General features: G+C 42.3%; 1 protein-coding gene across 2 annotated transcripts in view; it reads left to right on the top strand.

Moving 5' to 3' along the window:
• Positions 1-689: 689 nt before the first annotated feature.
• Positions 690-16,157, top strand: part of LOC137420981 (G2/mitotic-specific cyclin-B2-like) — a 68,031-nt gene continuing 52,563 nt past the window's right edge. The window contains exon 1 of one of the 2 annotated variants that reach the window (XM_078772098.1): positions 690-884. In XM_078772098.1, coding sequence (XP_078628224.1) covers positions 798-884 — 87 coding nt within the window. In that variant the 5' untranslated portion in view covers positions 690-797. The remainder of the gene's footprint in view (positions 885-16,157) is intronic. The other variant, XM_078772097.1, reaches the window with a different exon arrangement.

The following is a 16,157-nucleotide window of genomic DNA, read 5'->3' as shown; positions in this document are numbered from 1 at the left end:
AAAAAGTCCGGACGAGAAACATTTTTATTTTTTTACTTGGCCTTATATGAATCGTTTAAAATAAAAAAAGCCTTCAATTTCTGATATTTTGCCTTTTCATTTGGGCTTCCCAATTGAAGCCCCGCCCATAGGGTGGGTACCGTTGCTAGTTGTAAAGAATTCCACATCTGTAGAGAGCATTTGGCCGGTCATTCACCTTTATTATAGATTCCAATCCACAGGCGCCCACTTCATTGACCTTTCTGATATTCACCTGTGTGATGGACAATGACTGAATGGTGGACAATGAATGTCACGACACTTTACGTGACGCTTTGGTGAGTGTGTTGGTCTTCGACCCCTGGATGGACCAGCTGCGGTTATTCGGACTGATCCTGCTTCGGGATTTGTCTCCCTCGTGGACGATGATCTTCTCCGACGATATAGGATAAACTTAGAAATTGGACGTGTGAAGACTCGTAACAAAAATCCGGTCGCTGATGAGGCTATTCAAGAACTGGAGGGCGAACTCTCACATCAGGACCCTACATGTGGCACAGTTGCATCGCTGTCACTTGCTCTCGCTGCTGCCCGTTTGAACTCTTGCATCCGTACAAGAGGCTTATCGGCACGTGAGATGTGGACTCGGCGAGATCGATTTACAAACAATCAGTTACCTATAATAATCGACCAACAGTTGATTATGGAACAACGCGATCAGCGCACGTCAAACCATCAGTACAGTGAGAAGTCTGAGGCCTCTGTTGGTAGGGCTTCACAACCCACACAGCTAGAAGTTGGCGATTTGGTTTATCTTCATGCTGACCGTAACAAGTCTCGAGCTCGTGATCGGTACCTGGTTGTCCTGGTGGATGGGTCATGGTGCAACGTCCGCAAGTTTACCGGTTCTCAACTCAGGCGCATTTCCTAACATTCGAGAATTGGCGTCAGAACTTGCATTATACACTGTCGCTGGAGTATTTTAACATGTCTGTATTTGGATTTTTTTAATGGATGTTTAAAACTGCAAGTATGTTGACCATGTCTTTCAAGCTCTGGTGGTTTGTCAATTAAGAAAAGTTTCATTGATTGCTGCCTCGCGGTGAGCAACCCCTTTGTATAGGGACGTATTTCTCTTCTAGCTGAGGTTCTGGGCAAGCGCGCGCTGCTGCTACGTACTTGTGAATCAGAGCAAATAAATAGCTTGACCCACATGCCGCGTTCATTGGAATTGCCTCAAAACACGTACCAGATAATGTGTTAACATTTTAAAAAAAACAACCGCTTCTGCTTTTAAACAACTTGATGTATCCACGTGCCGCTTTCATGGGAGCACCTCCATCAGAAGAAGAAAAAAAATATGACAAACCACAAATGCTTCTGAATACCTTTTTAATCAGTTGTTAATATTGCTTAACACTAAATGGGAAAATTTGGAGAAATCTGGACATCAATCTTTGCTTATCACGTCGACGAACGCACCTGATCGAAGATCAACTGTAGTCCCTTCCGCTTCCATGGAATTCTTCCAAGGTGTTTTTTTTGCCGTTTTTTCCAATGCAGCTTATTTCAAAAGTAATAACACTTATTATAATCGCATAATATTAACTAGAATGGCACTCGGTAGAGCGCATACCTCTGCCAGGCTGAACAGTTTGTTTTGTATCACACTGATAGGCTGGATCTGGATTCGGACCTGAACCAAAATCTAATCTGCTTGTTCTTGTCACCTAACCAACTCGTCCACCAGGTTTAGTCATAACTCGTCCATAACTTTTTAAAAATAATATGATGGATATATTCATATTATAAAACAGGAGTGTCTGTCTGTCCATCCCCAAACTGCTCCCTCAGTTTTGGGGCTAGCCCCGCCACACCTGTGGAACGTTTTGGGGTCCCAGCGGATATTGTAAGGTATGTACAGTCACGTGAAAAAGTAAGTACACCCCATGTAAAGTTTTGACTTTTTCAACATATTTCAACATACAGCTATTTGATCTTCATTTCAACAATATTGATAGATAAAGGTGATATAATATCACAAATATCATGAAACATTTACATTTTGTAGTCCATTGTATAATTTAAATAAACATAAATGCAAATTTCGCATGTGGAAAAAGTAAGTACACCCCTACATTTATCACTACTTCAAATACCTAAAATTAGAATCAGGTGCACCAGCTCAGGTGCAAATGATTAGAACATCGTCAGAGAGGATCTTGGAGGAACCTGTCTTATATAAACCTCAGACATTTAGTTTGGTTTGCACTTTGTTGTTGAAGTGTGCGGCGTCACCATGCCTAGATCAAAAGACCTCTCTGAGGCCTTCGGAAAGAAGGTTATCGCTGCCCACGAGTCTGGGAAGGGATTTAAAAAGATCTCCAAACAATTTGAAATCAATTATTCGACTGTCTGGAAGATCATCTACAAGTGGAGAAGATTCCAAACAACTGCCAACTTGTTCAGGGCAGGCCTCCCCAGCAAGTTCAGCCCGAGAGTAGACCGCAAGATGCTGAAAGAAGTCTCTAAGAACCCCAGAATGTCATCATGGGACCGACAGGTAGCTCTTGCCACTGTTGATGTCAAAGTGCACGAGTCTACCATTAGAAAGAGGCTGCAGAAATTTGATCTACATGGGAGGTGTGCCAGGTGGAAACCTTTGCTGTCCAGAAAGAACATCAGGGCAAGACTAAAGTTTGCCAATGAACACCTCGGCAAAGACCAGCACTTCTGGAACAATGTGCTCTGGAGAGATGAGTCAAAGGTAGAGCTATTTGGCCACAGTACCAGAATACATGTTTGGCGAAAACCAAAGACAGCATTTGACCACAAGAACCTGATACCAACTGTAAAGCATGGTGGTGGAAATATTATGGTTTGAGGCAGATTTGCTGCATCAGGGCCTGGGCAGCTCACCATCATAGAATCCACTATGAATTCTTCATTGTACCAGAGGGTGCTTGAGGATAATGTGAGGCGATCTGTTGGAAAGTTGAAGCTCAACCGAAGGTGGACCTTGCAATATGACAATGACCCTAAACATACCAGTAAATCCACCAAGGAATGGCTGAAAAGAAAGAAATGGAGGGTTCTGGAATGGCCAAGTCCAAGCCCGGATCTAAATCCCATCGAGATGTTGTGGGGGGATTTGAAACGAGCTGTGCATGCAAGAAACCCCTCAAACATCACACAGCTGAAATAATTCTGCATGGAGGAGTGGGCAAAAATTTCTCCCAGTCGATGTCAGAGACTGGTAGACAGTTATAACTTATAAGAAACGCCTACTTGAGGTTGTTTCTGCCAAAGGGGGCAATACCACCTATTAGAGCCAAGGGTGTACTTAGTATTTCCACATGCGAAATTTGCATTTATGTTTATTTAAATTATACAATGGACTACAAAATGTAAATGTTTCATGATATTTGTTATATTATATCACCTTTATCTATCAATCTTGTTGAAATGAAGATCAAATAGCTGTATGTTGAAATATGTTGAAAAAGTCAAAACTTTACATGGGGTGTACTTATTTTTTCACGTGACTGTAGGTTTCAAAACTTCCTCAATAAAATTATGATTTTGAAATTGACTCCATACGAACCCGTCGCAAATCTGGAAGTGGACAGATGACGGCAATGAGCTGGTTTGATAATATCGCGATACAATGGTCATTTAACACAGTATTTTGTTAAAGTATCAAGTTGTGATTGGAATGACATTTGGAAATGAGTGAACACAATTACTATTTTGAATTTGTAATTTTATTCACCCAACCGTAAGGAAATACCCCACATCCGGATTTAAATATTTGTTTATGTCACAAATGTTGGTAAAAGCTTTTTTTTTCCTTTTTTAAATTTTTATTAATCTTACTATAATGCACCAAATGTCCGTCCGTCCGTTCGATGGTACCGCAAAAACGGCTGAACCGATTGCAACAATATTTTGGGTGGGTATTCCTGGGACCACCTGGAGTAAAATAGGCTATGCTGTTTTTCCAATTTTTTTTCCATTTTTTCCAAACACGATGAAATAATATTTACAGAATTATGAACAGTGATGTGGCTTTTATTGAAATTCTACAAATACTGTTTAGATTTTGATGAAAATTACTGTGCGTTCATTTCTTTGTTGCCTTCATTATTTTCAACAAACCCTTATTTATTGCATTCCTTTGTCGTGCCTGTCTTGTACGTTTATTTGTTCGTGAGTTCGGGTAAACCCCCGTCGTGTCCGTCCGTGTAGGTAAGAACCTCGGTATCTCTTCCTTTTGTGTGCTAAAGAGATGACACCGCCATATTTTGGGGTATACGCCTCGGAGTTAAAGTTCGGTCGGCCATCCGTCACCCAGGGGTTTTAACCCCGGGGACATGACTACATATATAGATACATATTTATTTATTTATATATTATATTATATGTATTATATTATATTATATGTATTATATATATATATCAGAGGAGAAGGGCCTTGGTAAGAGAGGTGACCAAGAACCCGATGGTCACTGGCTGAGCTCCAGAGATCCTGTGTGGAGATGGGAGAAACTTCCAGAAGGACAACCATTACTGTAACACTCCACCGATCTGGGCTTTAACCAAAAGGACTCTTAGACTGTGAGAAACAAGATTCTGTGGTCTGATGAAACCAAGATTGAACTGTTTGGCTTCCGTCTGACTCTGGCCATTGTGAAAATTGCCAGCGTCTTGTTCGTCAAGCCAAGATCGAGCCAGAGAAACGCGCTCTTCTTCCTCTTGAGAGCAATCACCAAGCGTCCTTGAGTTTGCCCCGCCCACAACCTCTGGGCTAATCATGTCCCTCAGGGGCGTGGCCTGTTTCCTTATTGGGTCCTTTGGGCGGGGCTTTGTCCAGGAACCTGTTTACTTGGCCTTTGTCAGCAGTTGTTGAAAATGTTGTTTAAAGGAGTTTTCATGGCCGGCCTTGTTAGCAAAATGTAAAGGGAGAGTTGGAGGGAAAATCACATACTGGGGAAAATTAGCCTTGATCCCTAACTAATTAGCACCGCTTCACCCCTCATGTGAAGACACATACACAATCTTGAGCTATAGTTTCCCGACTTAAGTACATCTAGATTCCACGTGTCCACGGTCCATGTTACAATTATACAATCCTACCTTTCCGATGGGATTCTTTTATCTACCCCCATAAATGTAACTGTATATATATATATATATATATATATATATATATATATATATATATATATATATATATATATATATATATATATATATATATATAATAACTGTAAGAAATAGTAGAAACTCCAAAGTACGAGCAGGGCGTCTCATTTGCATTGAATATATAATCGTTAGATTAAATAAGACGCGGACGTAGCTTCAGGACGTCGATCTTTAATTGTCGACAAGCTTTCGACCAACAAAGGTCTTCTTCTGAGTCGGCCCCAAGTTCAACGGAAGTCACCGTTGGCGTCAACGGAAGTCGTCCGAGGCGTATACCCCAAAATATGGCGGTGTCATCTCTTTAGCACACAAAAGGAAGAGATACCGAGGTTCTTACCTACACGGACGGACACGACGGGGGTTTACCCGAACTCACGAACAATATATTATATATATATATATATATATATATATATATATATATATATATATATATATATATATATATATATATCTGTGCCGTCTGTGAGACACAACTTCCGGTCCCTCGAGCGACGAGGCTTGCTTCGATCTCTCCACGGCATCAAAGTTTGAGTGTTTTCCCGTTCGTGTCTTTGTCAAATTTCCGCTGGGTATTTTGTTGTGTATGTGTTATTGTGTGTTCTATTTGGTTTTGGTTTTGTAGTTGTTGCAAATTTGTGTGTAATTAGTCGTTTTTTTGTTCGCGCCTCGTGCGCGGCCTGGTCTCTCCGGGCTCCCTCCCCCCGTCAGTGTTTTGTGAATATGGGTTCTTTCCTTCATAGTATTTGCTTGTTTCTTTGATTTTCTTTTCTCCCCCCTACCTCTCACGAACATCTTACCCTTTGTTCAGCGTTTTGAAAACAGAAAAAAATATAAAAAAATAAAAAATTCTAGATTAATTATTTCTCTCCTCCTGGACATCTTGCCCCGGTTGTGGTAGGAGGAGACCGGACACGTACTTATTCGCTCTCCTCCTCGGCTCGACTTGTGCCCCGCCCCCTATAATCTCGTTTTTCTTCCACTGCTCCTGCTTTCTCAAATCCACGTTCTCACTTAGAGACTTTTCCCAGATTGTTTTTTCATGGTTTTGTTTAAATATTATTTAAATATGTTTAAACCGGAGCCGTGATGCTGACGCCACCCCCCCCCCCCCCCCCAGAATTTCCATGTTTTAAACGTTTCCCAGTGTACACCCTGGTTTAGAATAGGTACACCGTATCCCTGCGTGTCGTAAGAGACAACGAAGAGGGTTGGCGTCAGGAAGGGCATCCGGCCATAAAAGCATTGCCTCAAAAAGAGAACCATGACAATTACAACTACATATGGGCAGGGTACAGCCCGAAGTGGAGATTGGTTTCTGAGGTTTGGGACATGGAATGTAGGGACAATGTTAGGGAGATCAGGTGAAGTGGTGGAAGTATTGGTCAGAAGAAGAGTGGACGTATGTTGTGTGCACGAGACAAGATGGAAGGGAAGTGGTGTGAGAATGGTGAAGGGTAGGCAGGGACAGAAATACAAGTTTATGTGGCAAGGGTGCCCGGAGGGCGTGAATGGTGTTGGTGTCCTGTTTTCTGAGGAGTTTGTAGACAGTGTGGTGAGTGTGACTAGAGTGAGTGATAGGTTGATGATGGTGAAAATGATGATTGGAATGCTCTTGGTGAACGTCATCTCGCAGGTTGGTATGCTCCGCAGGTTGGTCGAAGCGATGAAGAGAAGGACAAGTTCTGGTGTGCGATAGAGAAGCTGATGGAAAACGTGAAAGATGAGGAAGTTGTTGTGGTAGGAGGAGACCTAAATGGACATGTGGGAAGGAGTATGGATGGTTTTGAGGGAGTTCATGGGGGTTACGGATATGGTGTGAGAAATGGAGAAGGTGAAAGGGTTTTGGAGTTTGCTGATGGAGCTGATTTGTTGATTTGTAATACTCAGTTCCAGAAAGAGGATAATAAGCTTGTTACATACACGTCAGGTGGGTCGACGACAACCGTTGACTACCTGATGGTGCGTAGGCGAGATAGGGGGCACCTCCGGGACACAAAGGTGATCCTGGGGGTGGTGGCTGTTTCACAGCACCACTTGGTTGTCTGCGACATAAGGGTGAAAGGTGCAGGGAGAGCTCGGCGGGTGAAGTACCAACCGTGAATAAAGGTGTGGAGTTTGAAAGAGGTGACAGTAAGGGAGGCATTAAAAGAGAGGCTGAGTAGGGTCGAGGATGATGTGGTTGAGCTTGAGAGTGGTTGGATGTCAATGAAAGCTTGTCTGTTGGGAGCCGTTGGTGAGGTATGTGGATGGACAAAAGGACCACTGAGGCACTCGGAAACATGGTGGTGGGATGATGAAGTTGGAAAGAGGATTGACAAGAAGAGGAAGAAGTTCAAGGAGTGGCAGAAGGCGAAGGGTACGGGAGCAGAAACAGCAGAGCATGAAAGTTATAAGGCAACCAGGAAGGCTGCAAAGAAAGAGGTAGCAAAGGCGCAGGAGGCATGTAGGAAAATGTTCGGAGAACGCTTGGATTCGGAAGAGGGTCAGAAAGCAGTATTCAGGATTGCAAAGCAGATAGCGAAAGAGAGGTGTGATGTGATGGGGGTGAGTTGCTTGAAGGATGAAGTGGGACAAATCGTTGTCGACCCAGATGGAATTAAAGGAAGATGGAAAAGATATATGGAAATGCTGTTGAATACAGAGAATGAATGGGATGGCAACATCGAGAGTAACCCAGTTTTAGGACCGGCAGAGAAGATAACTGAGAAGGAAGTTGAGGAAGCGATAAAAGCAATGAAGGGTAGAAAAGCGGGAGGGCCGACGGGAGTTGTGGGAGATATGCTGAAGGCAGCAGGAAGTTGGGGTGTGAAGAGAATGACAGAGATCTGTAATCTGGTGGTGAAAGAAGGCCGCATTCCAGTGGATTGGGAACTGAGTACCCTCGTTCCGCTATACAAGGGGAAAGGTGACCCTCTGGAATGTGGCTCGTACCGAGCGATAAAGTTATTGGAGCATGGAATGAAGGTATTGGAAAGGGTGTTGGAGAGGAGGATAAGGAAGAAAGTGAAGATCGACGAAATGCAGTTTGGATTTATGCCAGGAAGAGGAATGAGAGACGCGCTTTTCATTGTGAGGCAGTTGCAGGAGAAGTACATGGAGAAGAGGAAGAAGTTGTTTCTTGGGTTTGTTGATCTGGAGAAAGCATTCGATAGGGTTCCACGCAAAGTATTGACATGGGCATTGAGGAAGTTAGGAGTGGAGGAATGGTTGATCAGAGTGGTGATGGCAATGTACAAAAGAGCGCGCACAGCTGTAAGGATGAAGGACGGGAACAGTGGTGAGTTTGAGGTGAAGGTGGGAGTGCATCAGGGGTCGGTACTAAGTCCACTATTATTTGTAGCTGTGATGGAGGTGCTGGCTCAGAACGTAAAGGAGGGTTTACCGTGGGAGTTGTTGTATGCAGATGATCTGGTGTTGATTGTGGAAAGTATGGATGGACTGAATGGAAAAGATGAACAAGTGGAAGGAATGTATGGAGACAAAAGGTCTGAAGGTGAATGTTGGAAAGACGAAGGTGATGGCAAGTGGTAAAGCATGTGGTGAGGTGGAAAGAACTGGGAAGTGGCCCTGTGCTGTGTGTTAGTCTAGGCAAGAAATTCAAAAATGTGCTTATTTAAGCTGCATGAGGCATTTTTGAGGAAAAGCAAACAAATAGGTTTTTCTGAAAGGGATTTTCGTGCTGAATATGAATATCTTGTTTGTGTTTCCCAAACTTGCTTAATTAGGTCATTAATTAAGGTCAAAGGTCAATAAGTGCAAAATTCAAGTTTTCACAGAAATTATTTTATTTTTAATATTCAATACAGTGGCGAAAATGTTTATCGAGTATCTATCATATGAAGCCATATATCGTATGTCAAAGATTTGAATTTAATGGAAAATGTGAGAAGTTCGCTGTTCATGGTAAGAATTGTGGTACATGTGATAGGGACAGGTGATATGTTCACGTGATATGTTCGTGAGATGTGATATGTTCGTGAGATGTGATATCACAAGTGATATCATGTGATATCACATGAGATGTGATATCACAAGAACATGTGATATGTTCGCTGTTCAGTAAAGCTGTTCAGTAAATGTGAGTGAGTGAGGGAACAGTAACTGTGAGTTGTGGGAACTGTGGGAACTGAACTGTGAGTGATATCACAAGTGATGTGATATCACAAGAACATGTGATATGTTCGCTGTTCAGTAAAGCTGTTCAGTAAATGTGAGTGAGTGAGGGAACAGTAACTGTGAGTTCTGAACTGTGAGTTGTGGGAATTGTGGGAACTGAACTGTGAGTTCAGTAAATGTTCAGTAATGTGATGATATATCATCTCGTGAGATGTGATATCACAAGAACATGTGATATGTTCGCTGTTCAGTAAAGCTGTTCAGTAAATGTCAGGCACCAGAATCAATGCCATCATCCAGTGATGCTGCACATCACCATATACAGCGTGCAAATTACCAGAGCTTCATATGGAGAGAAGCGTGCAATCCAAACCCAGTAATTCCTTCCCCAATGGACTCTGCTGGATGGAAGCTGGCTGATGGTCTTCTCTCACCGGTGCTCACATCTTTACCCCCTATCCCAAAAGCATGCAAGGGCATTGTACAGTGTGGCTGTACCAAGGGTTGCACCAGTGATAGGTGTTCGTGCAAGAAATGGGATTTGAAGTGTACGGACGCATGCAAATGCAGTGACTCGGAGACTGTAACATGCAAAAACAAGACTAAATAACGCCAATGCTAGGATATTGCCACAATACGGTTATTTGACACTTCATCAGTGTTGGTTTAAGGGGGTGAAATATAAATATAAAATATAGAAATATAAAAAAGGTGACATATTCCTTTCTAATATATTGTTAGATATATTGTTGTCATATATAGAGAGGAAACCAAAATCCGTTTTGGTGGCCTACGTTGGAAAAGAGACAAATCCATGCGACCAAAATTGAACTGTTATTGAGATATTGGCAATTGAACCGTTATTGAGATATTGGCGATAGAATCAAGAATTCCTATCATATTTTTCATTTAATTTGAATATCCGGCACATAATATGACGTTTAATTTGAATGATATGTAGAAAATTCTTGTAAATTCATCTAGGGGACGTCAAATAGGACCTTACGAAAATTTCATAAAAATTCGCATTTTGTACGAATTAACCCTTGACCCTAATTGGTGGCTAATTCTGCAAATTTCGCAAAACAAACAAAGTCTCATTCCCCTGAATCTAGACAATGATGCTATGCCATATACTCTTTTCACTGGTGCATTTTGACATGAAACATCAAAGGGAAATCGACCTTGGCTAAAGATGGTGGAAGAAGAAATGCGGGCAAGGGGCTTAACAAGGAGAGATGCAGAAAATAGGGCAAAATGGAGATTGTCATGGGGACCGCAAGGCTAACCCCCGCTCTCGTAGGGAAAATGGCCTTTAAAATGCATGTTGTTGCATGTTGTATATATCTGTGCAGCGTCTGTCCTGTCCTGTGTTGTCTTGTGTTGTGTTGTCACTGAACTACTTTCTCAAACTTTTGTGAAAGCGTACCAAACTTCTGGAATGCACATATCTCTCCCGTCGGTATGTCCTAAGGGTATTTTTTGGAAAATTTTTCCAATATATATATTTTTTTGGGGGGGAATTTTTTTTTTTTTACTTCAATTGTTTATAAAATGTGATATCACGTATATTACAAATACATTTGTGCAAAATAATTGCTTGAATTATGATTGGTTTAAACCATGACAAAACGGCAATAGTGGGGCAACTGAGCATAACAATTGTGCATTTTGTGAGGAAAGCACCAAATTTGGCACACGAGTAGACTATCATATTATGAAAAGATCTGGATATTGGGCCATCTCAGATTCAGAGATTTGATTTTTGCAAGATTTCGATTCGATTGGGATCGAAGAGAACACCTTCTTCGTCTTCTGTACAGTGAAGTTGCCAGCCCTGAATTCTCTGGCTACATCTGGGTGCTTCATTGGGAGTGCAACCATGTCCCTCAGGTGAGCAGGGACCCACCTGGCATAGTGTGTGTGGTCTAAGGCATGGAACCATGGGACCAGTTCCGTCAGGGCATCAAGGTACATCGTGAATGAAGCCTGCCGCAGAGAACGCACGTAGACCAGTACCAACATCTCTAGTTCCAGCACAGTTGCCCAGTACTGAAAGTTGGGAATGTCTTCTCTCTGGTGACACCAGTCTTCGAACTCAGGCAGGTCTTCTGCATCATCAGCATATGTCATACAGTGGCGTTCATACGCACGGTGTTGCAGGATGTGCAGTGCCGCTGCAGTGATTTGATGAGCTCTTCTTGTGCGGGTGACGTGGGCAGCTCGCAGGAAGGAGTCGGCCGTCCCTGGCGTTGCAATCTCAGCTTGCAAATCTGCAAAATCTGCAAATCTTGCAAAAATCAAATCTCTGAATCTGAGATGGCCCAATATCCAGATCTTTTCATAATATGATAGTCTTTGATATGATATTTTGATATGATGATGATAATTTCATAATATCGTGTGCCAAATTTGGTGCTTTCCTCACAAAATGCACAATTGTTATGCTATATTTAGCTTAGCTGCTGGACGACAACTCGGGTTCAGTCATCTATATATATATATATATATATATATATATTTGTGCAGCGTCTGTCCTGTGTTGTGTTGTGTTGTGACTGAACTACTTTCTCAAACTGTTGTGAAATCGTACCAAACTTTTGGAATGCACATATCTCTCCCGTCGGTATGTCCTAAGGGTATTTTTTTGAAACATTTTGGATTTTTTTAAATTTTAATTTTGGAATTTTTTGGGGAATTTTTTTTTAAAATTTCAATTGTTTATAAAATGTGATATCACGTATATTACAAATACATTTGTGCAAAATAATTGTTTGAATTATGATTGGTTTAAATCATGACAAAACGGCAACTCGGGTACAGTCATTTATCTACAGACTTGGCATTTAATATGGAATATTTTTTTTCCTTGACTTGGGTTTACTTTCTGAACTCGGTATATCAATCTGGTGAGTTTCTTTTACGCTTCAGTGATTTCTTTGTTAAAAGAACCATGTCACTGATTGTCTGTCGCAGCAAGAAGTCAACAACAGGATTATATCACAGGTGGCGTGACAAAATGTACGGGCAGGTACATTTGATGATTGGCTTCACAATCGGGTATATAAGGGTTGTTGCGTTCTGTATTAGTGGAAAACAACTGCTGCACATCTACAAAAGTTATTGCCGCTTCCCCTGGAGATGGTCCGTCAACTCGACAATGCTGTTTGTCATTTGGTGGTGGCTTTACGAAATTCCGGCATGAAACAGTGTGCTATTGCTCGGCAGTATGGCATCACTCAAGGTCAGGTGTCAAAGATCCTGAAACGAAATGCTCAGTGGGGTGTCCCTCCTCCAATACCGAGGTCAGGACGTCCCTGCAGAACCACAAAGAGGGATGATTGCCAGCTGCACCGGTTAGTCCGCAATGGCCGTACCAAGTCAGCTAATCGGCTTAGGGCTGAGTGGCAGCAACTGACAAATGTGCCTGTATCCAGAAGGCGAGTCAACCAACGAATGGTTCAAGCAGGCTATCGTGCCAGGCGTCCCCTGAGAAAGCCACGTCTGACCAGACAACACCTCCAGCGCTGATTGCAGTGGGCCAGAGAGCACCGTCAATGGCAGCCAGGACACTGGAATCACGTGATCTTCAGTGACAAGTCTAGATTTCTGGTCTATCGTCAATATGGCCGCGTCTGAGTGCGCAGACAAGTGCATGAAGCCTACAACGAAGATTGTATCGTGCCAAGAGTCCAAGCTGGACGTGGTGGGGGTGACCGTTTGGGCTGATTTTCATGCAGTGGGCAAAACTGACCTGGTTGTTCTGAATGGAAACCTGAACCAGTTCAAGCACAGGGCCATTCTGGAAGAAACATTGCTTCCATTTGTTTGTGCAGCCTTTCGAGGAAACTTTGTCTTCCAAGATGACAATGCACGGCCTCATCGTGCTCGCATGATCCAGCACTTTCTTGCTGACCGTGGTGTAGAGCATATGGAGTGGCCTGCCATGTCCCCGGATATGAATCCGATAGAGAACTTGTGGGCAGAATTAACGCGTCAAATCGACAACCTGGACCAGCAGCCTGCCTCTGTGCGTGAATTGCAGCAGGCTATTGTAACTGCATGGCAAGCGATTCCTGTCCAAACCTTGGCAAATCTCGTGAACAGCATGCCTCAACATGTACGTGCTCTCCTGAATGCTCTTGGGGTTACACGAAGTACTGAACTGTAATTTTACTGTCCGTAATCCCAGTCGTAATTTAACTTTTGTTTTTGTTAAAAATTTTTTTTGCTAATGTGCAAAATAAAGAGATACTTCTGGAAAACGTACAGAAGTTTAACACAGTACTGTCCGTGAATTGAGTTCGATATCAATTTACATCACTTTCAAGGATCAATTTATTTGCTTCGAAATGTCAAATGTGGTTTTTGTTTCTTTTAAAGGTCACATTAACAAAATCTAGAATAATTTCAACATAATTCCAATGAACTTTTGGTTCCAAGTCATCTTGAAAAGTAAGTTCACCCCCACAAAAAAAAAATTCCATATTAAATGCCAAGTCTGTATATATCTACACATCTGGGCAGTATCTGTGTTGTCACTTAACGACTCCCTCAAACTTTTGTTTCCGTGGTTGTGAAGTGTTTTTAATAACGTTGTGGTGGTTTTAAATCACGTGGTGGTGAGGTATTTTGAATTATGTGGTGGTGAGGTGTTTTTAAATGATGTGGTGGTGAGGTGTTTTTAAATCACATGGTGGTGAGGTGTTTTTAAATCACATGGTGGTGAGGTGTTTTGAATTAATTGATGGTGAGGTATTTATAATTACGTGGTGGTGAGGTATTTTTAATTATGTGGTGGTGAGGTATTTTTAATTATGTGGTGGTGAGGTGTTTTGAATTACTTGGTGAGGTGTTTTTAAATGACGTGGTGGTGAGGTGTTTTTAATTTCGTGGCTGAGGTGTTTTTATTACGTGTTTTATGGCTGTGAGGTGTTTTGAATTACTTGGTGGTGAGGTATTTTGAATTACGTGGTGGTGAGGTGTTTTGAATTACGGGGTGGTGAGGTGTTTTGAATTACTTGGTGGTGAGGTGTTTTGAATTACGTGGTGGTGAGGTGTAATCGTCCCAAACTTCCAGTCTGCACCTACCCCTCCCCTATGTATGTGCGGAGGGGTTCTTTCTTGAAAAAAAAAACATTCAACCTAAATTGCCTTCAAAAATGTAATATCACAAACAACAAATACATTTGTGCAAAGTAATTGTTTGTATTATGATTGGTGAAAAATCATGACAACACAGCAACTCAGGTACAGTCATTAGCCTCAGCTAAAATAAGCCCGTTCCTCAGTATCGACGCTTGGTGAGGCGAGCACAGCTAGTATATAGTATATATATAAGTATATATAGTATAAGTACTAGGGCATTGCCCGTACTATATCTATATCTAAAATTATATCCCCCCCCTCTATTTACATGAAATGGTTTGGTCCAAAGCGAACGGTTTGCGAGTACGGTGACAATCCCCCCCCTCTATTTACATGCAATGGTTTGGTCCAAAGCGAACGGCTTCCGGAGTTTGGTAAAGAAATCGCCATCGCGTGCACAAACGCGCAGGAAAGCGAATGAATCGCAAATTCGGTTTTATTAGTTTTAAAACATAGTTTAACGCCAACATAGTTTGCAAACGTGAAATAAATGAATACGCTCTCAAATGTGCCATCCGAGGCAGAGTGTGTCCTCCACGTTCGGCACACGCGATCGTTCGCTGCTCTCTGATTGGTTGAATCGTTTTTTGGACATAGCTCGGTAAGTAATTGTCCGATTAATATGAAACCTTGAAAAGGCACATCCTCGGGTCCCCAGCAATATACCTGGCAAGTTAAAAGTATATCGGACCCGTGGTTGTCGAGAAACAGCGGTCACAGACAAACAGACGTACAGACGTACAAACGTACAGAGATTACTGGAATTATAGATAGATATATAGTAGTATATAAGCTAGTATATATATATATATATTGTTACGGTTTTCCGCCGCCCTTCTTACCCTTACCAAGGGGGGATTAAGCCCCTTGTTCTTTCTGGGCCTGGCGTAACCAAGAGACTTAAAATGCCTCTTCCGGGCAAACGCAAGGTAGGGGTTCGGGACCAAGTCTCGCTCGTACCTAAATACCTGCGCTTCCACGGAAGCGGGGAACAAAGCCTCGCACGAGCCACGTGTAATTTGAGTACACCGAGCGGATTGCGTACCACGTGGTCCGTGCAGTCACCGTTAATATTGGACCCCGATTAGAGCGGTTCTATTCGTACCACGCTTAGTCAATGTTGGAAAACGCAAGACTGTCGAATAAAATAATGAATATATTAGATTATATTGATGAATATATTGATTTGATGATAATATTGCTGAATGATGAATTGATGATGAATTGATAATATTGATGAATGAATATATTAGAATATATCTAATATTAGAATATATTAGAAAACACAAGACGGTCGAATAAAAGGAAGAACACAATTTAATTATTATTTACACTTATGTACAAGTCGGTAGAAAGCAGACACAGAGCAGAACTTAATCAGTTTTATGCTTAAAGCCCAGACACAGGCCGTTCACACTCACACAGGGAAATTGCAGGCAGAATGGTATCCACGCGCTGCCTTGGTCGTCCAGGAACGGCGGCCCGGCGTGCTCTCCACGGTCCCAGCACGTCCCGCGAAGATGGCAAGCAGGTGGTGGAAAGGAATCCTCGTAGCGTGTCTCTCGAACAAAAGGCAGCCGATGAGGCAGGAAGGAAAAGTATTACTTGCGTGACCCATTGCAATATAGGCTCGGCCTTAAGCTCAACCGAGCGCCACTTTAATACGAGCGCGTATCTTGGTTCATGCGTGTCTTGGTTCATGCGTG

This window comes from Myxine glutinosa, chromosome 2, assembly GCF_964187855.1.
Source record: "Myxine glutinosa chromosome 2, kmMyxGlut1.1, whole genome shotgun sequence".
In the NCBI taxonomy this organism is placed as follows: Eukaryota; Metazoa; Chordata; class Myxini; order Myxiniformes; family Myxinidae; genus Myxine; species Myxine glutinosa.
The sequence above is the reverse complement of the archived record's forward strand: the minus strand, read 5'-3'. Positions and strand labels throughout refer to the sequence as shown.